Source organism: Anas acuta, chromosome 11, assembly GCF_963932015.1.
Source record: "Anas acuta chromosome 11, bAnaAcu1.1, whole genome shotgun sequence".
NCBI lineage: Eukaryota > Metazoa > Chordata > Aves > Anseriformes > Anatidae > Anas > Anas acuta.
The window spans coordinates 21,601,042-21,625,283 of record NC_088989.1 but is presented as its reverse complement, the minus strand read 5'-3'; the positions used below and the strand labels follow the sequence as shown (position 1 = coordinate 21,625,283).

Here is a 24,242-nt window from a genome sequence, read left to right as displayed (position 1 = left end):
AACTAGCAGAACTAGAGATAACTGAAGTTTATACAGTGGGTAACTTAGAGGAAAAAAAAAATCATAAGGCATTTCCTTAGCAAATGGAAAAAGGAAGGACCTTTGAAAACATTTTTTTTTCCTTTTTTTTTTTTTTTCCACTGAATTTTTATTATAAAAATGGAACTCACATAAATTCATACTGGATGAATTCGTTACTTTTTTTTTTCCTAATTATCCATAATAGTTAATATTGTTGCATTAAAGAAAAGTGATGAAGCTAGAACTAAATAGTAGGAGATATGAATGTGAATTTTACTCTGTAAAATTAATAAATAATCAATGTGTGCTAACATGAGGTTAGGTTTTAAATTAAAGTAGGCATCCAGATTTGTATAGCTACTGATACGTGAACAAGTCAGTAAGGGAAATCCCAAACTCCTGTATTTGTAACTAATATAATTGTTAAAATGAAGTGCCCGCCTTTTGAAGGTCCTAATACTAACAATGCTAACCTTGATTGCTGCCAAGCTGACAACTTTTTGTCATTCTGCAGAAATACACTATACTTGAACTGAGAAAACATGCAGTTGTCCCTCCCCCTCCTTATTCCCACAAACTGGAACAGTATTATGTTAGCATGAGTTGTGCTGAGCCGAATCCAGTCTGGAATTAAGAATGCTCCAGGGCATTTTTAATAAACTGTCATTCATTTGAACTCTAACCTTCTTTAATTTACAGAATCTGGTAATGCAGATATATACTTTAGCCACGTTAATTTCTTTTTCTTTTACTATCTTGGTGTGAAAGTGATCTTAGTGTGTACTGATGGGACTTGAAGATGTGAAACTGCAGAAGAAGTAGAAAGTGTTCATTTAAAATAGACTCAAAATTAAGAAAGAATTGTAATAGTTTGGTTTGCTGGTTTTCTGCCATTGTGAAATGTAAACAAATTATGGTACTGATTTTATTAAAACCCTTGAAGTGCTGATGTCAGGCTTTCTGAAAGTAAAATGGCTTTTATGTGAAAGTGCAAAGGATAAAAAGAAGCCATTGTCTTGCACAAAATAATAATAATAATAAAAAATAATAATAATAAATCCCTACAATTTTATTCAGGGCATAGAGCATTCAATAGCGAAGAACTTTGTATTCATCAAGGCTCTCACAGTAAACTCTTTTAAAACATGAATTCTTATTTGTTCTTAAGCTGATATCTAAAATGGCAAGGTTTGCCCAGAAGCAGTTAAACTATCAGATACGGTGGGGAAAAATGAGCAGGCTCTCAGGCCGGCTGGGTGAGGAGCAGCCTGACAGGAGTTTGGAGGTGTTCCTGACAGCTGCCTGGAAGGTCTCGCTGCAAGGCAGAGACGGATGCTGCAGAAGGGCACCACCAGCAGGGCCGCCCGGGGACAGCAACATCTGAAGGTCTTGGAGATGCTGCGTGCATCTGGAACACAGTGCTGATCCACAGCAATTTAGCTGAGAAGCTTTTCTGTACTTTCATAGAAATAAACGGAGGCCTGTGTGTTAATTTAGGTAGAATAGATGCCTTAATTTTGAAGGAAAATGCCTGGATGAGGTAATACAGGTAACAAATATAGTAACCGATACAGTTTATCTTGATCTCTCAGACAACGTTGAGAAAAGTATGTTAATATGTGAAACTGATACATCAACAGGGGACTCGGTTCAATATCTGGACAGTGGAGAAACCAAAACAAGCAGAAAAAACAACTCTGGAGGCATTTTGGAGAGGAAAGGATTTATGGGTGCACATAATTTTGTAGATGCAGTGCAACTAAATTCACTAGAAAGAAGCACTTTGCCATAGGTCAGAAAGCTAAAATTTTACCCTTGTAATACTGGATTCGTCTCTGTTCCTCCAAGTCGTATGAAGAGATAGTAAATTTCTTTATGGGTTTATGGAAGGCAGGTCCTGCTTGACGAACCTGATCTCTTTCTATGACAAAGTGACGCACTGGGTGGATGAGGGAAAGGCTGTGGATGTGGTCTACCTTGACTTCAGCAAGGCTTTTGACACCATTTCCCACAGCATTCTCCTCAAGAAACTGGCTGCTCTTGGCTTGGACTGGCGTACACTTCATTGGGTTAGAAACTGTCTGGATAGCTGGGCCCAAAGAGTCGTGGTGAATGGAGTCAAGTCCAGTTGGAGGCCAGTCACTAGTGGCGTTCCCCAGGGCTCGGTGCTGGGGCCGGTCCTCTTTAATATCTTCATTGATGATCTGGACGAGGGCATTGAGTGCACCCTCAGTAAGTTTGCAGATGACACCAAGTTAGGTGCGTGTGTCAATCTGCTCAAGGGAAGGAAGGCTCTGCAGGAGGATCTGGACAGGCTGGACCGATGGGATGAGGTCAACTGCATGAAGTTCAACAAGGCCAAGTGCCGGGTCCTGCACCTGGGGCGCGACAACACCAAGCAGAGCTACAGGCTGGGAGTGGTTGGAGAGCTGCCAGGCAGAGAAGGACCTAGGAGTGATGGTTGATAGTTGGCTGAATATGAGCCAGCAGTGTGCTCAGGTGGCCAAGAAGGCCAACGGCATCCTGGCTTGTATAAGAACCAGTGTGGCCAGCAGGTCTAGGGAAGTGATTGTCACCCTGTATTCGGCTCTGGTGAGGCCGCACCTCGAGTACTGTGTTCAGTTTTGGGCCCCTCAATACAAGAAGGACATCGAGGTGCTCGAGTGAGTCCAGAGAAGGGCGATGAAGCTGGTGAGGGGCCTGGAGAACAAGTCCTACGAGGAGAAGCTGAGGGAGCTGGGCTTGTTCAGCATGGAGAAAAGGAGGCTCAGGGGCGACCTTATCGCTCTCTACAGGTACCTTAAAGGAGGCTGTAGCGAGGTGGGGGTTGGCCTGTTCTCCCATGTGCCTGGTGACAGGATGAGGGGGAATGGGCTAAAGTTGCGCCAGGGGAGTTTTAGGTTGGATCTTAGGAAGAACTTCTTTACCGAAAGGGTTGTTAGGCATTGGAATGGGCTGCCCAGGGAAGTGGTGGAGTCACCATCCCTGGAGGTCTTTAAAAGACGTTTAGATGTAGAGCTTAGGGATATGGTTTAGTGGAGGACTGGTTAGTGTTAGGTCAGAGGTTGGACTCGATGATCTTGAGGTCTCTTCCAACCTAGAAATTCTGTGATTCTGTGATTTTGTAAATCAATGTTCACCCTTAATATTATCAAAGAAGAAAATATGTGCTTACATTAAGAATTTGTTTTGTTTTACACTGCCTTTTTTTTTTCCAACTAGACTTTTATATCTAGATAAAACTACCATCGGTGTTTAATTATCCATTGTGGTATGTGCTATAGCTATATAATTATATGAAGATGATTGTGTGTACTACATCGACACTCACATATTTTGATTTCATAATAAAATACCTTTTTAAAGAAAAAATTGAAAAATCATTTTCTTCTACCAGTATCTGCCATTTCAATTATACTCTAGATTTTGTTGAGACAGCTAGCAAAGAAAACACATCTCAGAAATTGGTTCATATTCAAAAACTGGAGGAAGAACTAGGTGGCAAATACTGTGTTGAAAGTGTAAATGGAAGTATAACTTTCAAGTCTTCATGTGTTAATGATTTGTGGTTTGAAAACGTTTTCATATTTATATTTTAATTTATTGTTTTTTCTTTCAAACTTTGATCTCTTTTCTCTGGTTATGTATGAGTATGTTATTAGTATACATAAACAAATCCACAGCTTTGTTTTTCTGAAGTCTTTAATTTCCTTAAATATTTTAAAATACAACTGGTGTGATATGTCAGAAATTAGGTGAACATTCAGTCAGTCAACAGGTTGAAGAATAAACTCAGCTGAATCTGTAAGAAAAGGAGGGCAGTTGTACTAAAGATATGGAACTGGTACTGTTTTGCCATTTTACACTTGCATCTCCAAGTGTAGAGTGACTTGGTGTTTAAAGGCACTGTCTTGAAGCTATATGAGTCAATGACTTTGCAGTTTTGAATCCTCACTACTATTACTCACCTCCGTTACTGTATGCTACCCAAAATTAACTATCAGCCTGGAGCAGCAGATAAGCAGTGATAAGTTCAAGCAGAAACTGTGTATTTTAAAAACCACACGGATAAGACTATTAGTAGTTGAGACTTGTCCTTCTTGGAGACAGTACTGATTTGTGTTCCTGTACTAAAATAGGACATGAAGTATCAGTTATTACATACTATAAACTGAATATATTTTTAGGAAATTTCTATCTCCTGTTTTTTATTATTCATAGAATCATAGAATATCCTGAGTTGGAAGGGACCCATAAGGATCATCAAGTCCAACTCCTGGAACCACCCAAAAGTTTAGACCATGTGACTAAGTGCACAGTCCTATTGCTTCTTAAATTCAGACAGGCTTGGTGCAGTGACTATGTCCCTGGGGAGCCTGTTCCAGTGTGCAACCACCCTCTCGGTGAAGAACCTCTTCCTGATGTCCAGCCTAAACTTCCCCTGCCTCAGCTTAACACCCTTCCTGTGGGTCCTATCACTGGTGTTTACAGAGAATAGGTCACCTGCCTCTCCACTCCCCCTTATGAGGAAGTTGTCAACTGTGATGAGGTCCTCCCTCAGCCTCCTCCAGGCTGAACAGGCCCAGTGCCCGCAGCCGCTTCTCATAAGTCTTCCTCTCTAGGCCCTTCACCGTCTTTGTTGCCCTCCTCTGGACACTCTCTGACAGTTTAATGTCCTTCTTGTACTGTGGTGCCCAGAACTGCACACAGTACTCGAGGTGAGGCTGCACCAGCGCAGAGCAATCACCTTCCTCGACTGAGTAGCGATGCCGTGCTTGATGCACCCCAGGACACGGTTGGCCCTCCTGGCTGCCAGGGCACACTGCTGGCTCATATTCAACTTGCTGTCAACCACAACCCCCAGATCCCTGTCAGCGGGGCTGCTCTCCAGCATCTCATCACCCAGTCTGTACGTAAAGCCAGAGTTGCCCTGTTCCAGGTGCAGGACCCGGCACTTGCTTTTGTTAAACTTCATGTGGTTGATGATCGCCCAGCTCTCCAGTCTGTCCAGATCTTTCTGCAAGGCCTTTCCACCCTCATCTGAGTCCACAACTCCTCCAAGTTTGGTGTCGTTGGCAAATTTGCTCAGAACACCTTCTAGTCCTACATCCAAATCATTTATAAAGACATTGAAGAGGACTGGCCCTAAAATGGAGCCTTGAGGGACCCCACTAGTGACCGTCCGCCAGCCACATGTGGCCCCATTTACCACAGCCCTTTGAGCCCTGCCCATCAGCCAATTGCTCACCCATCGTATGATGTTTTTGTTAAGTTGTATGCTGGACATTTTGTCCAGTAGGATCCTATGGGAAACTGTGTCAAAAGCCTTGCTGAAGTCCAAAAAGATCACATCAGCTGGTTTCCCTTGGTCAACTAGACAGGTGATCTTATCATAAAAGGAAATCAAATTTGTTAGGCAGGACCTACCCCTCATGAACCCATGTTGGCTGGGACCAATGACTGCATTGTCCCCCAGGTGTGCCTCAATAACTTCAAGGATCATCTTCTCCATAATTTTACCAGGCACTGACGTGAGACTGACAGGCCTGTAACTGCTACAGAAAGAAGGGTCTTCTTTCTTCCCCTTCTTGAAAATTGGGACATTTGCTATCTTCCAGTCTACTGGAACCTCTCCAGATTCCCAAGATCATTGAAAAATAATTGAGAGAGGTCCCGTGATGACATCAGCCAGCTCTTTAAGCACTCTGGGGTGAACCCCATCTGGACCCAGGGACTTGTATGGATCCAGGTGGAACAGCAATTCCCTCACACGTCATGGTCGGTTGGGAGTTTGTCTTTCCCACAATTATGGTCCTCCAGCTCAGGGCACCCTGGGTCCTGAAGCCCATCATCAGCATTGAAGACAGAGGTGAAGAAGGCATTAAATGCTTTTCTGATGTCATTGTCTGTGAGGAGACCTTCCCCGTCAAGTATCGGACCTATGTTTTATTTTGGTTCTCCTTTTTTCTGTTAACATATCTAAAAAAAACTTTTTTGTTGTCTCCCACAGACATGGCCAGCTTCAACTCTAGTTGGGCTTTGGCCCCACAAATTTTCTCCCTATAAACACAAACAGTATCCCTGTATTCCTTCCTCATTGCCTGACCCTCCTTCCAGCAGCCATACACTTTCTTTTTCCGTCTAAGCTCCAATAGAAGATTCCTAGTCAGTCAGGCCGGCCTTCTGTCCTGCCTGCCTACCTTCTGATATTTTGGAATTGCCTGATCTTGTGCTTTTAGGAGGTAGTGCTTAAAGATTGACCTGCACTGATGGACGCCAGTGCCTTCAAAGCAGCTTCCCAAGGGACCTCGTTGACTAGTTCTCTGAGCAACCTGAAGTCTGCTTTCCCCATATCCAGGGCTGAAGTTTTGGTGGCAGTTTTCCTTCTGTCACCATAAATTCTAAACTCAACCACTTCATGGTTACTATGACCAAGACAGCCGCCAGTTGCCATGTCTCCCACAAGACCGTCTCTGTTTTCCAGCAATGGATCAAGGAGGGTACCTTTCCTAGTTGGCTCCCTTAGCACCTGTGCCAAGAAGTTATCATCTAGGTGCTTTATGAACCTCCTGGACTTGCTCGTGTCAGCCGTGTGGTGATCCCAGATGATGTCTGGCAAGTTGAAATATCCCATAAGGACAAGGGAAGTTGACCTCGAGGCATCTCCTAGTTCTGCAAAGAATAATTCATCGTCATTGTCGTCCCGGCTGGGTGGTCTGTAATAGATTCCCACAACGACATCCCCTTTATTTGTTCATCCCTTAATCCTTACCCAGAGGCTCTCAACTTTGCCATCCCCAACTTGAAGTTCCACGTAGTCCAGCCCATGCTTCACATACATTGCCATCCCGCCACCTCACCTACCCTGCCTGTCCCTCCTGAAGAGCCTGTAACCATCTATTGCAGCACACCAGCCACAGGACTCATCCCACCAGGTTTCACTTATGCTGATGATGTAGCTGTGAGACTGGGCCAAGACTTCTAGCTCATCCATTTTATTCCTCATACTGTGTGTGTTTGTGTAGAAGCACTTCAAATGCACTTCCCTACACACAGCACCTTGTGGAGCTGACCGAAGGACCTCACTGGCACACAGTCCCTCTGATTCTAGCGCACCATCCCTTAGCTCATCACCAACGTGCCTGGTTTTATCCTCTTCCCCCTTCAACTCTAGTTTAAAGCTCTATCTATCAGCCCTGACAACTTCTGAGCCCAAATCCTTACCCTTCTCTGAGAGAGGCGCATCCCATCTGGTGACAGCAGGCCTGATGTCACGTAGACCTTCCTGCGATTGAAAAACCCGAAGTTCTGTCAGTTGCACCAGTCTCGAAGCCACGTGTTAATGTGAGCCCGCTTGTCAGCATCAATCCCCCCTATCAGAAGGATAGAGGTAAACACAACCCGTGCCCCTGATCCTTTAAGTAGTCGTCCCAAAGCCCTGAAGTCCCTTTTGATTGCTCTTGGACTTCTTGTTGCTACCTCGTCATTACCAGCCTGAAAGACCAGTAGTGGGTAGTAGTCGGTGGGCCGTACCAGGCGCTTGACTTTCTCAGCTAAGTCTCTCACCTGAGCCCCAGGGAGACAACAGTCTTCCCTGTCAGTTGGGTCTGGTCGGCATATCCCTCTGTCCCTTTCAAAAGGGAGTCCCCCATGACAGTAACCCTTCTGTCTTTCCTGACAGACAATGTAGCAATGCAGAGGGTAGGTTGCCTTGCCTTAGGCACCCTCCCCAACTGGGATGGGCTTTCGTCTACTTCATTGTTCTGACTATGGTGTTGTAGAGCCTAGTACCTGTTACGTAAGGGTAGATGGGAAGGTGAGGTGGGCAGGGACAGTGCTTGCCTACCAACCTGAACAGGAACCTGCCTTCGTTATTGCTATTATCATTATTATTATTTTCCCATGTTTTTCTCCTTTTTCCAAGTGTGAACTGAGCTTTTTTTTTTTTTTTTTTTTCTTTTTTAATTTCCCTAAAGTATGTTTTCTCTTATACTTTTGTCATTTTCCAAAGATATCTAAAACCTTTATCTTTCTTTAGGGTCTGTTTTACTGGAATTTTGCACCTGCACAGGCTGTACTGCATGGGATAGCACTCCTTCATATTTCTTTTATCAGTGTTATACTTCACTGTCTGAGCGTAAGGTTTAACATCAGTAGTTTCAATACTATTGACAATCCTGATTCTGCTTTTATGAAATACAAATTGTTAGGCACTGAAGGTTATCAGATGTGTCCTAGTATTCCATTGATCTTTTTACAGTGTTTGTAAAGATGCAGATGCAGCTTGTGTAGAAGGGATAAGCAATTTGTAAATCATATTCAAACAGGGTGCGTGTTCTGCTCATTATAATCTCTCATTTCATGGAAGTGATACTATTAATTTTGTGCTGTTGAACTTGTTATATGGGAGGCAAACAAAGCCACGAGTGTTCAGCTTGAAACAAAAATAAGTTTATAGACACTGATTGCATGTTCGTAGATCTTAGATAACAACAACAAACAACAATTAAGCATCGGCTTGGGGGAAAACATCTTACTTTCCCTGTAGACACAGATTATATGACCACAGCTGAGTTTTGTTAGACTTTTCAATACACCAGCAGAAATGAACATTTTATAATGACTTGTATAACATGAACAACTGGGTATGTTCCAGTTTTCTTCCTCTCTCCTTTTTCTTTTTATTTAGATGGTCTTCCTGAAGTATTGGCTAATTTATAAAATGTTAATATTTGGGCAAAGGAGGTAAAAAAAAGAAAACACAGGAAATACAGTATTCATTATTTAAATCACTGTACCTTATACAAGTAAATGAAGTCTGTTGTTTATTTGCTGCTCTTCAAGAAAAACTATCATTTGAACATTTGTTACGAGTAGTGGGAAAGCATACTTAAATGTCCTGTTTACCAGAAACTATTTCTTTCCCATTGGTTCTGTGATTTTTCTGCTTCTAGACAGGTGACATATGTAGCTGTCTCTGTTCTACAGCTTGTTCTTCAAATAATTTAATACAGCATAGCAAACACTTTTTTACTTCTAAATATTGTTTTCTGAAAACAGGAAGTTTTTCTGAATTCCTGCAAGAAATTTACAATAAATTCAGTTATGTTTACCAATGCTAAAGAAACAGTGGGATCACATGACTTTCCCATATTCCATATTTCAGAGATTCTCATAGTTGACATGAGGAGAGTAACTTGGTTGTTATTAGAGCAATAACAGACATTTAAAGTTCAGAACCAGGGAATAATTTGGGTTAGAAGGGACCACTGGAGGTGATGCAATCTAAATGTCTTCTCAAAGCAGGGATAACTTCAAAGTATGATCAGATTCTCTAGGTTTCATTCAGTCAAGATTTGGAGAGTCTACAGCTTCCATAGGCAATCTGTTCCAGTGCAGAAGGATGTGCATTTTCTGATGAAAAATATGTGGATGACCATGCTACGTTTTTATATTAAAGTACATATCTATTATCTGCATGTAAAATTTCTGAAATTACTATTGTGATGGGTTACCAACACCCTGAATTATAAAAATATAAATGGTGCAGAAAATTGTGTCTCTACGTGGCAGCGTTCCAGGTTAAATAAATTTCTGGCAATTTGTATTTGTTCTGGTTTGTATAAATGTTACTTATTATGATATTATTATTATTATTATTATTATTATTATTATTATTATTATTATTATTATTATTATTATTATTATTATTTAATTTTGTTAGTTTTTAAAATAGGAATGGATTTGAACAGCCTTTTACTTAAAATAATTACTGTTGTGTGTGGATTTTTTTTCTTCTGTATTTACATAGATTTAAGATTTACTCATTAAGCTTACTATAGAGCTTAAAAAGTTCTCCTTCTTTTAGGTAGAAGAACTGATGAATGCATTGGAAAAGACTAGACAAGAATTAGATTCTACCAAAGCTCGTCTTGCCTCAACACAGCAGTCTTTGGCTGAGAAGGAAGCACATCTGGCTAACCTAAGAATAGAGCGGAGAAAACAGCTTGAAGAAATTCTAGAAATGAAGTAAGTGCATTTGGTTTCTCTATTTCTAGATATTTTTTTTTTTTCTCAAGAGTTTTTTTTTTCAGCTGTTTTTTGTCTATATATAAGGTTTTCCAATAGTTGTACGACCTAAATTCCTTTTAAAAGGTATAAAGCAAGAGTGTTAATTTTAGAAGTCATTTCATTACTTAACAATTGATATGAGAATTTTTTTTGAAAGCTGTCATTTGTTACATGCAAGTAAAATACCAGTGCAGTGTAACTTCCATGAAAAACAGAGGATTTAAGACCCTGTATTTCAGTGACAATTGTGTGTTGGAGTTCCTGTTAGTGTCAAATGCAAAGAGAGATGTTTATAAACTTTGTGAGTGGTGCAAAGTTTATTGAATTTAATGGGTTAAAAACAACAACAGATACAAATACAGATCTGTGTTCACATTATTTCTGTATATGTGTACAGAACTGGCAAAGGAAGATAGACCTGTAATTAAATCTAACTTTCTATACGTGATAAAGGAAAGTATGTGTAATTACAGCATATTAAGGCTCTAAAATGTGTTTAAAAATGGCATTTGCCAAAAAGGGCTGATGCTATTATGACTTGTCTAGGTTGGTAAGCGTATAATTAATGTTCAAGAAATAAAATCCTCAGTTATAATTTCCAAACTATTTTATTGTGAGAGAAAAACAAAACCATTTAAGAAGTATTTAGCTTTAGCTAAGTTGTTATAGTTATCCTTACATTTTAAAGGGAGGTGCATAATCATAAAAATAGTGCTGTAAACAATACAAAGTGGCAAATGGCCACATATGCTTCTACAGTTTTATAAAAGTAGATTTTAATAATGGCTGCTGTATAACATAGGTGAAGAAACACTGTGATGTACCCATGAATGTTCCCAGTAAAATTACAAAAACTTCTGCTTTTGACTTTAATGAGGTGTATATCTATACAGAAAATTGGAAACACATACGCATTGCAGTATTATGTGATGTATTGAATATTATATGCTTTTTCTTAATATGTAAATACTGATTCACTTACAATAACCTAGATGTTCAGAACAACCATTTTTCAAGTAGTCATTTATTTTCTGTGTAATGCATTGGTCTGTTTCTTGAGAACAAAACAATACATATTAAATCACATGGCAAAATATTACTGAACAGAGAGCACAAATAATGAGAATAATGACAAATTCACATAATCATTTTTACTTCCTTTTACTTTATTTTAGGATAATTTATTAATTGGCAGCATTGACCATAACTTTTATTTATCATTTTAATATTTAATACTGGGTGATTACAGTTCTTGGCTGCTAGCTTCCAGTTAAATAGGCATGCAGTGTGTGTTTAAGAACATTCATGATGATTTCCTATGCTTATATTATGTTCAAGTTTCAAACATAACTCTGCATTCTAGGCCCATCTGTCTGACATTGCCAAGATCCATTTTAATTTACTGGCTGCAATCGGTTGTCAGTTTTAGGTAATTTCTTCAGTTGTCATTACATGTGCCTATATAAATTCAGTTATTTAAGGAAGTTTAGAATAAAAGTGAATAGCAGCTTAATGTTATTCATTATCTGGCTTGTCTTTTCGAACGGGGAACTACATAAGTACACTGAAGGAAAGGTAGTTGGATGGAATGAGATAAACATGAAGTTCCTCCTGTCTTGATGCAAATATGTGAAAACATGAGATTTACTCTAAAGAATTTCTGTGTTAAAGTTTGGAAAAAGATTTGCATTTGTATTGTACTTTCTAAATATAAGATTCCCCCCCCCCCAAGCCCACCCCAATGTCTATAAAAATATTACGATTTTAGTCCTGGAGGAAACATTTTTCTTATGGTCATATTTTATTTTTATTTTTTGCACAGTATATGCATAACTCATAATGACATTAATGGAAGTTATGCGTTCATGTTAACAGCAAAATGCACCATGTGTTCAAATCCATCATGTTACCTAATTGTCTTAATAATTTATGTTTGTTCTACCTCCAAGCAAAATAAAATCAGTGAGCTTATATCTTAATAACTGATTGTTTTTTTAAAAAAATCTGTTGTGTAGTATGTCAAAAGCCATTTTGATGCTTTTAAAAAAAAAGGTTTATCATCAACAGAAATGTTTTAGTTGGCCTGAAATTAAAAATTGGTTGTTAGAAATATATATATTCAAACTACTCTTTCCAAGATGTTTTTGTTTTCTGAGTGTCTGCAAGAAGGAACAGAGCCTACTGAGAAGTTCTCTAGGAAAGCCTATTCATTTCATAATACAAAGAGCTGGAAGGTATAAACTTGTAATGTGTTATGAGGTGGGTTTTTTCTTTTATCAGATGTTTCAAAAATGCCATATTTGTTGAACATGCTTTCATGACCACAGAGCATACAAAATGCTTTCATATAGAGGGTCCTTTCCTGTATGGTGGATCCTTCCAAAACTCTGAAACCCACCCGTAACAAAATTAGATAGCTGTATGGATGGATGAGTATTTTTATATAAAAATACTTACTTATGGAATGTGGATCTCACTATATGGAATAGGTAATCTTTTTATAAATAGTGAAAATTGTTTTCCCTTTGAAAGATAATAAAGTTTGACCTGGAGAGCCAATGGTCATAGAAGGAAGTTTAATGCTGCTTCTACATTATATACATTTCATCTTCTGTCTGCAAACATGGATATTAACACATATTAAAATAAAAATCACCAACTTTGTTACAAAAACTTGGGGTTTTCTTGGTTAAAAATCCCTTAAATTCACTTTCTACACTTCAATTAGCAATACGTTTAAATTGAAGATTTAGAAAAAGAAGACATCTTCGTGGTTTTGCATTCATTCAATAATCCTTCAGTAACTTAGTTACATGTGACAAAAAAGGTACACTTAGCAGTAATCTCCAAAGCTTAATCTCCAAATATTTGCAAAAAAAATGAACTTCATGTTTTGTCTTGAAGACCAGTAAATTCCTAATTTATGAGCTCTGACTGTAATTACTGAGCATTTCCTTTAGCAATCAACTTACTACACTGAAGCTTTCAGAGCAACCTGAATGAAATTCTTGCCAAGAGTCTGAAAGGTGGGGCAATCTCCTTGCCTTTGATGAAGTTTATGCTGCCACCTGTGAGTATTGCTAAACCAGTTTTGTTGGAAGCAACTTTGCCCCGAAATTCACTACGAATTTTCAGAAGAAAAATACATATATACATGTATCCCTATTGTGGAATAAATCAGATTACTTCAAATGCAGCATTAAAGATCTCCTAATAAAATAACCAGCTACTAGTCCTTTAATTCAATAACAAAAATCAAATGTTGCTGTGCTGTCAAAAAAAAAAAAAAAGTTTAATTTTTAAATTAGATTTTGCAGTAAATTTTCTTATGGTGTCAGTATAAAATTAAACATTCCTTCCTTTGTTTAAGAATGTTCATCTTCTTTTTTTTTTCCCACTGAAAATAATAAATGAATATTGCTTATCTCTGTTTTTTCTTATGTTTACTTTATTCGTTTAACAACACCTGTGTATAGTCAAGGATGAAATATTTGTAGGAAGAAGAGGATAACATGTTTTTTCCACCATGCATTCAGTCCTACCAGCTGCCACTCTTTGCCGAAGTGCTGAACCCAGACTACACTTTTACCTCCTGGGCTGGTTGTTTGGCGGATCTGCCAAAAAAGGACTGAGCATTGGCATTTGCCACTAGGTGCCAATCTTGGATGCAAGACCATACTGTGAGTCACTTTGGTTTAAGGAACTGGTTAGGAGCAGCTGCACAGAGCAAGTAGGAAACTTGTTGCAGGGAAGTGAATCAAAGCAAGATTGTCTGTGGTGTTGTCTGACTGGTGCCTTCCTCCCTTTTAGTGCAGGAAATTGTACCATGGATGCATAAAAATGGCTTCAAGTGAGCTTTTTGCAGACATCACAGGGATGAAGAGGGACATTGAATGAATTCTGGAAATCAGAGATCACAGCCTAACGGGAAGACTGTAATATGCAAAACTAGGTAGTCATAGTTTGTAAGGAAGTAAAAATATTTTATGGAATATTAGTAGCAGAAGTACAGTGAAGTTTACCGTTCATCTGGTTCTCCCCAGACATCCTCCCACTTTTCCATCTATAAATTTTACCCAAAGTAGAAGGTGGCGATTTCACATCTGTGTAGAAGCACAGCAGGAGCTGCAGCTCTTGCATGTTCATGGAACATAGACATGCTTCCAGCACCTGGATGAATCAGCTCATGCCCCTGCCTTACCTTCTCCTATTATTGTTTCCATCCATTACTATCTCAGACTGGTACTTGGGAAGGGAAAGGAACTCAGTGAGTTTTTGCCTAATTATGTCCTACTTCAGTCTAAGAGGTTCAGTAACCCATAGGACAGTGATTTCTTCCTCATCACTGTGGGTACAGCTATGGTCAAAACCTCTTCTGAAGTCACTGTATGAGTGGTAAATCTAGCACATGTGGAACATTTGGAGTCATTGTGTAGGCAATTCACCTGTTCAGTGCATACATAGGCCAGAAGCCTGAGACTCAAATGGAAATCCCTGGTGAAAATGTAGGGTCTCTTCTTGCATACAGTCATTAAGTTATCTTTGTTTTTTGGGATCTTCCATAGCAGCAAATATGAAGAAAATAATGTAGCAAGGGGGGAGAAATTGTCAAGGTGATTTAAGTTTGGAACTATGCTTTGAAATTGCTTGGAACTCCCTCTTTAGAAGCACTTAAAAGGATAGCTTCTCCACAGACACTGTCTGCTTTCTGTGTTACTAGTTGTGCAGTCTTTTTTGTGTTTTCTTTTTTTCTTTTAGGTAAGAAAAGCAAGGAGGTAGATAACCTTCTCTTGCCTACACTAGAAACTGAGGTGTTTTTACTGAAAAAAAAAAAGTGGGCAAAATTGCTTTGCTTATGCTTTTTTTTTTTTTTTTTTTCTTTTTTTTAATGCTGCTGTATTGAAGAACTATCCTAAAATAAGTCACCACCTACCTTGCAGATAGTTCTAGGCTAAATTAATAATAGTGGATACATGACACTAAAAAATACTCTTTGAATTAAATTTTGAGCAAATATACCGGAGTCAGATTTCTTAGACTATTACAGTCTATATTTGGAGAAAGTTATGATAATTTCTCTCACATGAATTATTTAAAAAACCATATTTTTACTTAATAAGTTAGATAACAGACTAGTGTATAAATAGCTGTGGAGAAAAAATACTTTTCAGAAGGCAGGTTACTTTTTTGTTGTTGTTGTTAGAATTATTATTTTGGCTTGTTTCAGCTTTAGAATAGTATACCATAAATGTGTTCAGTGAATTGATAGCAAGTTGGTTGTCTCAAAAAAATGTTCCATTTTGAATGTAGAACACTAGACTGTTTTTTAGTAACCTGTGGACTGCTTTCATTTAATTGTAGGATTCATGCTGAGAGTGTAGAGAGTCATATCCCAAGTTAAATACAAACAAAACAGCAGGATGTTGATACAACAGTGACTTCCATAGGAAGTAGTTAGAATGGTAATATGGTCTCCTAACTTGGGTGGAAAGTCTCTTGTGACTGCTTTTGCCCCATAGACCTGTAACACAGCATGCCTTGACTAACATTTTTGACACCAACTTGCAAACACCATAAAGATTAGAGAAATCCAAATGAAGGCTTTGTTCTCTGGAACAGAAGCTTTCTTGACTAAAATGAAGAGATGTTTTTCTTTTGTAAACAATGAAGTGGTACAAAACAATAAAATGTTTCTCTCTGTGAGAACAGAATGATTGAACTTTTTACTTGGCAAAATATTTCTATTTTTAAATACACATGATTTTCACCAAATTTCTGTTCACTTGAGAGTCATAGGTTCAGACTAAACTATAAAATATTTTGATTTTATTTTATCTGGTATGCGATACTTGAAATTTTATCAGCATGGGAAGCAAGTGTCATTTCGTCATTTTTTTCTTAAGGTCATATTTTATTTTCAAGGTAGATTTGCACCTGCTGTTGAAGGTAGTAAGATCAATTTAGGCTTTCTTGCCTACATGGCTATGAGAGGCTGCATTTTGCCTGCTTTTTTTTGTGTGTGTATCCAAGCTGGAGCCTCTCCCATGTTTCCTGTCCTCTTCAGACAGTAGGAGAGCACAGTAACGCTTTACATGCATTTCCCACCCAGGAAAGTGATGTCCTCCTTTCTGTTGTGGAATAGCAGTAGTTTTTTTTGTCATGAAAGCATTGCCTGAATATGAACCAGAAAGAGTGGTTCAAACATATTCAGGATAACACATAGATGGTTATGAAAACATGCTTAATTTTCTGATCTAAAAAATGTCTGAGTCTTGACCTGTTTTCCTCACAATTATTTTGGATTAATTATGCATTTCAATGAGTGACATTCTCAAGAAACAATAGGAATTTAAGCTTCAGTCTCTGTAGCTGTAAAAATGATCATCTAGATTCCTATGATCTAAACCATGTTTAGAAGCATCTGCTAAGCAGAAAGTGACTTTGATGGTAGTTGTACCCCTGTATTCTAGTAGCAGACTTTTATTTCTGGCTTTGTTGCCATTAATTCTCTACTCCCTCTGGTACCTTGCCTCAGTAGAAGAATAGCAGTATGGAGCTGGGCAGTGGTGTTCCAGCAAACATTTTCAGCTGGAAGTTCGAAAATACTTTCTAGGGCTTTTCTTCTTCTACGGCTTTCCCAGAACTTGAGTGGTAAAGAGATCAAGGGGATCCTGCAGCTGCTTTATGAGCAGGGACTTAAAGACTCTTCACTCTGGGGAGTGCAGGGGTAGGATATGTTTGAAGTTTACGGAATCACAAAGGCAGGCAGAGGCTGAATGTGGAATTGTTGTTTGACAGATCCCCCAGAATGAGGAATACCAGGCACTTGTTGAAGTTAATCAGTGATTGATTCAAAAAAGAGAGAAGTTCTGCTTTACAGGGTCATTGGTTGGAGACCTTCAGGAACTTGCTTTCCCAGAAGGCAGATGGCATCAGGTGGTTCAAAAAGGGCTTAGACAAATTCATGGACAAGAGGTATACTTCCTTTTACTCTTCGACTATTTTTCTTGAACTATGTTCCTAATATTTATTTTCTCTCTGTAGTATAAGCTCTTTTCTTGCACATTGATCCTTTATACTGTAACACAATGACCATGCATGTATGCATATTTAATGGTCAGGTGTTTTTAAATCATTTTTTGAGAACCCATTATATTAAATCAACGACTGCTCTCTGGAAATAATAAAGACCACAGTTTGAATAACCTTTAGCTTCTGTTGACCTACAGGGAATAAGTGTATTTACAAGATGATACAATTGACAAAATGATTGTTTTGAAGTGCAGGTTGTAAGAGTGTGGTATGATACTTCCACTCTCTGGGGTCTGGACCTCTTAGAAGTCAGACAGGATTCACAGCCATTCAGGTTTGCAGGCATCACAAGCTGCTAGCAGGACTTTCAGGAGCAGAGTCTTTTTGTTTTTTCTTTTGTAATGCAAACAGACGTTTGAAGAAACAACTACAAAATTATTGATTTTGCTTGTCTTTTTTTTGTGTTTTTTTTTTTTTTCTTTTTTCTTTTTTTTTTTAACCTGCCTCTTTAAACTAAACCACTCTGGTTTTGACTTTATAAATGTCCTAGGGCTTAAAATAAAGCGATATAACCCGTGGTTATATCTTCATTCACAGTATTCTAAATTCATGTGAGGTAGTGTTCAGAAAGGGACAATGGTGAGAAGGATAGTATATAAGAGTAAGAAGGGAATAGGATTTAGTATGAAGTGCAATATGGATAATGGTAAAAGGAGAGAGCTGTACAAAACTAAAGAATGAAAATTTTGGTCTGGACTTGGAAAATTCAGGCCAGTGAGTAAACTTACAATTTTTATCAGAAGTTAACTTACTGGTGAGTTTATGTATGTTAACTATTTACATGGACAAAAATTGTGTGTGCTATTTACTAAGAATTACGCTTTTTTCAGGTTTCAATTGCACAAGTTTTTTTTTTTTTTTTTTTTTTTTTTTTTTTTTTTTAATGTAAGGCAATATAAACAAGAAAATCATTTTACCAAAACAGTGTTGTAGAAAACAAAACAAAACAAACAAAAAAACACTAATCTATAATTACTGATATTGGCAAATGTCTATATGGTTTGTTTTAAAGCTATCTAAATGTGCTTTTAGTACATTAAAAGTTACTAATGATAAAAATGATGAAATAGGATGGTATTTGTTTTGAAGTTCAGCCAGCATGGGAAAGTGAAGGCCTCTGCCTCTGACAATATACTCAAAAGAACAGGGAACAGGTGGCTCAAAAGAAAGAACTAGGAGGCTGAAAAAAAAAAAAAAAGTTAGGCTTATGTTCCATGGATTTTTTTTTTTATGCTAACTGAATTACACCCTTGTCTACTGAAACCCTCTTAGTGTTATTCCCACTGGCCTCCATGACACCTAGGGCAGTGTTGATCAACTGCAGGCTCCCATGCTCCTAACCTCAGCCAACTGAATATGATTCTAGCAGATGTTTCTGTATTTTAGACCTCAAAATATGATGGGTCTCTTCTTTCCTTTTTCCAGTAGCAAATCTTGCATGCATGAGACCCATCTCATGACATTCAGTAAAGTGGTGGGAATTATAAGCTGAAGGTCTCCCTGTTGGGGCAATACTGAGTTAATGTAAACTCTCCATTTATGAAAATGGAGAACCAAAGAAATTTAAAAGTTTGTGTCATTTAAACTAAATTAGTGGACTATTGTTTAATAGCGTATAAAAATATACTATGCGCTTAGAAATGTTTATGGCAGTGCTTTCTGGTAAAAGAAAAAAGGTTTTATAAAGTCAGTAGAGAACAGAATCAAAAGCAATCAAGCAAAACAGCTTTCTCAATGGCAGAAGGGAAAAAAAATGGTTAACCTTCCCTGCCTTCCCATTACTCCTTATGCTCTATGAAGTAAATTCACAGAATCACAAAATCACAGAATTTCTAGGTTGGAAGAGACCTCAAGATCATCGAGTCCAACCTCTGACCTAACACTAACCAGTCCTCCACTAAACCATATCCCTAAGCTCTACATCTAAATGTCTTTTAAAGACTTCCAGGGATGGTGACTCAACCACTTCCCTGGGCAGCCCATTCCAATGCCTAACAACCCTTTCAGTAATGAAGTTCTTCCTAAGATCCAACCTAAAACTCCCCTGATGCAACTTTAGCCTATTCCCCCTCGTCCTCTCACCAGGCACATGGGAGAACAGACCAACCCCCACCTCACTACAGCCTCCTTTGAGGTACCTGTAGAGAGCGATAAGGTCGCCCCTGAGCCTCCTTTTCTCCAGGTTGAACAAACTCAGCTCCCTCAGCCACTCCTCGTAGGACTTGTTCTCCAGACCCCTCACCAGCTTCATCGCCCTTCTCTGGACTCACTCGAGCACCTCGATGTCCTTCTTGTAGCGAGGGGCCCAAAACTGAACACAGTACTCGAGGTGTGGCCTCACCAGAGCCAAGTACAAGGGGACAATCACCTCCCTAGCAATGCTGGCCACACTGCTTCTTACGCAAGCCAGGATGCTGTTGGCCTTCTTGGCCACCTGAGCACACTGCTGGCTCATATTCAGCCGACTGTCCACCATCACTCCCAGGTCCTTCTCTGCCTGGCAGCTCTCCAACCACTCATCTCCCAGCCTGTAGCTCTGCTTGGGGTTATTGCGCCCCAGGTGCAGGAACCGGCACTTGTCCTTGTTAAACTTCATGCAGTTGACCTCAGCCCATTGGTGCAGCCTATCCAGATCCTCCTGCAGAGCTTTCCTACCCTCAAGCAGATCGACACACGCACCTAGCTTGGTGTCATCTGCAAACTTACTGAGGGTGCACTCAATGCCCTCGTCCAGATCATCGATGAAGATATTAAAGAGGACCGGCCCCAGCACCGAGCCCTGGGGGACGCCACTAGTGACTGGCCTCCAACTGGACTTGACTCCATTCACCACAAATCTTTGGGCCCGGCTATCCAGCCAGTTTCTAACCCAACGAAGCGTGTGCCAATCCAAGCCAAGAGCAGCCAGTTTCTTGAGGAGAATGCTGTGGGAGACGGTGTCAAAAGCCTTGCTGAAGTCAAGGTAGACCACATCCACAGCCTTTCCCTCATCCACCCAGTGCATCACTTTGTCATAGAAGGAGATCAGGTTTGTCAAGCAGGATCTGCCTTCCATAAACCCATGCTGACTGGGCCTGATCGCCTGCTTGCCCTGCAAGTGCTGCATGATGACTCTCAAGAGGATCTGCTCCATGAGCTTCCCTGGCACTGAGGTCAAACTGACAGGCCTGTAGTTTCCCGGGTCTGCCCTCCACCCCTTCTTGTAGATGGGCGTCACGTTTGCTAGCCGCCAGTCAACTGGGACCTTCCCCAATAGCCAGGACTGCTGATAAATGACGGATAGTGGCTTGGCCAGCTCCTCTGCCAGTTCTCTCAGTACCCTCGGGTGGATCCCATCCGTCCCCATTGACTTGTGTACATCCAAGTGCCGTACCAGGTCACCAAACAGTTCTTCGCGGATAGTGAGGGCCACATCCTACTCCCCATCCCCTTCCACCAGCTCAGGGTACTGGGTATCCAGAGAACGACCGGTATTGCCGCTAAAGACTGAGACAAAGAAGGCATTAAGCACCTCCGCCTTTTCCTCTTCTCTTGTAACTAAGTTTCCCCCCACATCCAGTAAAGGATGGAGATTCTCCTTAGTCCTCCTTTTTGTGTTGATGTATTTATAAAAACATTTTTTGTTACCTTTAACGGCAGTAGCCAGATTGAGCTCCAGATGAGCTTCGGCCTTCCTAATTTTGTCCCTGCACAGCCTCGCAACATTCTTATAGTCCTCCCTAGTGGCCTGCCCACTTTTCCAAAGATTATAAACCCTCTTTTTTCTCCTAAGCTCAAGCCACAATTCTCTGTTGAGCCAGGCTGCTCTTCTTCCCCGCCAGCTCGTCTTTGGGCACGTGGGGACAGACCGTTCCTGCACCATTAAGGTTTCCCTCTTGAAGAGCGCCCAGCCTTCCTGGACCCCTCTGCCCTTCAGAACCGCCTCCCAAGGGACTCTACCAACCAGTGTCCTTAGCAGCACAAAGTCAGCCCTCTGGAAGTCCAATACGGCGGTTTTACTGGTCCCCTTCCTGGCCTCGCCAAGAATAGTGAACTCCACCATTTCATGGTCACTCTGCCCAAGACAGCTCCCGACAATCACATCCTCCACCAGTCCTTCTCTGTTTGTGAAGAGAAGGTCTAGCAGGGCGCCACCCCTGGTAGGTTCACTAACCAGCTGCGTCAGGAAGCTATCTTCCACGCTCTCCAGAAACCTCCTAGACTGCTTTCTCAGGGCTGTGTTGTGCTTCCAGGATATGTCAGGGAAGTTGAAGTCCCCCACGAGAACAAGTGCTGAAGATTTTGCAACTTCTGTCAGTTGCCTGTAGAACTCCTCATCCGTCTCCTCATCCTGGTTCGGCGGTCTATAGCAGACCCCGACCAGGACACTAGCCTTGTTGTCCCTGCCGATCCTAACCCAAAGGGACTCGACCTTGTCATTCCCAGCCTCGAGTTCTACAACATGGAAAGACTCTCTAATATAGAGAGCTACACCACCACCCCTTCTGTGCTGCCTGTCCCTTCTGAAGAGCTTATAGCCAGGCATTGCAGCACTCCAGTCATGAGACTGGTCCCACCACGTCTCCGTGATGGCAACCAAGTCTTAGCCTGCCTGCTGCACGATGGCTTTTAGCTCCTCCTGTTTGTTACCCATGCTGCGTGCATTGGTGTAGATGCACTTCAGCTGGGCCATTACCTTATCCCCTGGCCTTGCTATTGTTCCCCCTGGCACAGCTCCAACAATCCTTGCTTCAGCCCCATCCCCCTTCTTACCTAGTTTAAAGCCCTCTCAATGAGCCCTCCCAGCTCCTGGCCCAGGATCCTTTTCCCCCTAAAAGATAGGGACCCGTCTGCGGCTATCAGGCCGGGTGCCGAGTAAAGTGCCCCATGGTCAAAAAACCCAAGGTTTCTGCGTTGGCACCAGCCCCTGAGCCACGTGTTTAACAGGTGGGCTTTCCGTGTCCTCTCTGTACCCCTCCCTGCCACCGTAGGGATGGATGAAAACACCACCTGCACTCCCGCTCCACCCACTAACTGTCCCAGGCCCCTAAAGTCTTGTTTGATAGCCTTCAGGCTTCTCTCTTCTATGTTGTCACTACCGGCCTGGACTATCAAAAGAGAATAGTCAGAGGGGCGAACCAGGTTGGGAAGCTTCCTGGCAACGTCCCTGACCCTGGCCCCAGGGTGGCAGCAGATTTCCCTACGGGTAGGGTCAGGCCGACAAATAGGGCCCTCTGTTCCCCTGAGAATAGAGTCTCCAACAACAATAACCCTTCTGTCTTTCTTGGTGGAGGCAGTCCTGAGGCATGGAGTCGACCTCCTCACCCTAGGCATCCTCCTGGGAACACTAGCTACCTCTTCCTCACCCACCGGTCTGTCAAGCTCCAGGGCCTCAAATCTGTTGCGTAAGGGCACCTGGGAAGGCGGGGGCGGAAGGGGAGGGCATCGCCTGCGATGTCAAGCAGGGACTTGTTTCCATTCCTCCTCAACTCCCAGATCCCCTCCCTCTGCCCAACAGGGCAGGGGATTCACCCCCTTTTGGTGTGTCTCACCTTGATACCTCTCCTTGAGGCCCTGCAGGGAGTTACTCCACAAGTCTATCTCCCACTCACACTCCCTGATATCCCTCAACCTCTCCACCTCCTCCTTGAGCTCCGCCACCATGCAGACCAGGTCATCTACCTGTTTGCACCTCACGCATGCAGTTTCTCTGCCTCCCGCCAATGGCAGCAACAGGCTCAGACGCTCCTTGTATCCTGTGACCTGAACTGCTGCATTTTTTAACGGGTAGTCGGCCTGGGTGTGTACCAACTTCCTGGAGAGCGCACCATGCCTGGTGGAGACCATTATCGCCTAGCTAATGGCTGTCATTAAGGAGGTGTTGTATGGACGGGGGAGAGCACTCTGCCGCGCCTGCGTGAACTGCCACACCACACCCTGGTCACTCGCGCTCCCTAGGGGTAGCTTTTGAACAGCTGGGGAGTGGGCGCTGCTGGCTCCGCCTACGCCTCATCAGCCTCCTTCACGAGGGCTTCCGGGCCCTGGCGGCTCCTTTGGCTATTTAAATCGGGCGCCACCGCCATTTCACTGCCATTTGCCGAGGCGATCGGCTCTGGGGCAGATGCATTCTGCAGCGGAGCGGGGGATCGGGACAGGCAGGGCTAATTTTTCCAGCATCGAGCCTACTTGAGGGAGCCGCCAGCACCCTCAATTCACTACTGTCTCATTGTGCTTCCTCATTCCTTCAACCTCTCCATGCTCTCAACAAGTACTTCTCTGTCTATTGTGGAAAAATAAATTATATTTCCTATTGCTTTGTTTTTTCAGATTTAGGTTCTCTGGTGGCTAATAAGGTGCAAGATGTGCTTGAAGTTTTCTTTTTTGTGTCCGAGGCATTCATAAGTGTATCATGTTTAGTAAGGAGTGGGCTTATGTGGCAGTCTTTCTTCTTGTTGAGGCATAAGTCAGACTTACTCCTTTATCTAACTGGTATAGTGAAACCTTCTCTATTGTCATGGAGGTCCTCATCTTGAAATCAATCTAAGCATTTCTTTTGGGGAGTGAAACACACCAGATTTGAAATCAAAGTGAGAATGTCACATTATTGTTCTGGTGGTGTTTATGCCCTCCCACTGAAGCATGTATAGCTTTCCAATATTGAACATAAGCCTGATGAAACTGTTCAGTACTCCTTATTAGTAGAGTGCCAGGTCTTATATAGAGTGCCAGGCCATTAAGCATTACTGTAACAAACAAGATAGCAAAAAGAACATGTATCATGTTATTTACTGCCAACACTATCTGAACAGTGTGAGTGTAGAAATATCATAGTAAAAGGAGGGCTCTTTTTCAAATATAATTGGTGAAATATGGCATACAGCATAGCACACACATATGTGTGAAAATACTGAATTTCTAATGAATGACACCTTTCCTTTCAGTGCTGGGTTGCTGTTTACAGAGGCTGCCAGATCATGACTTAATGTCAGTGGAAATTAGGATGAACTTGTCTCAATTTTGTCTGATTATGAACAAACTTGGCTATGTCCACACTGTTGTGCAATGTGCCAGCGGATGTT

General features: G+C 41.2%; 1 protein-coding gene across 18 annotated transcripts in view; it reads left to right on the top strand.

Moving 5' to 3' along the window:
* ERC2 (ELKS/RAB6-interacting/CAST family member 2) overlaps positions 1–24,242 on the top strand; it is a 556,650-nt gene that overhangs the window by 311,238 nt on the left and 221,170 nt on the right. For all 18 annotated transcript variants that reach the window (XR_011100132.1, XR_011100130.1, XR_011100127.1 and 15 more), the window contains one exon: positions 9,890–10,050. Coding sequence is in view for 2 of the 18 variants with exons in the window: in XM_068694082.1 (XP_068550183.1) it covers positions 9,890–10,050 (161 nt within the window). In the remaining 16 variants the exon portion in view is untranslated. The remainder of the gene's footprint in view (positions 1–9,889; positions 10,051–24,242) is intronic.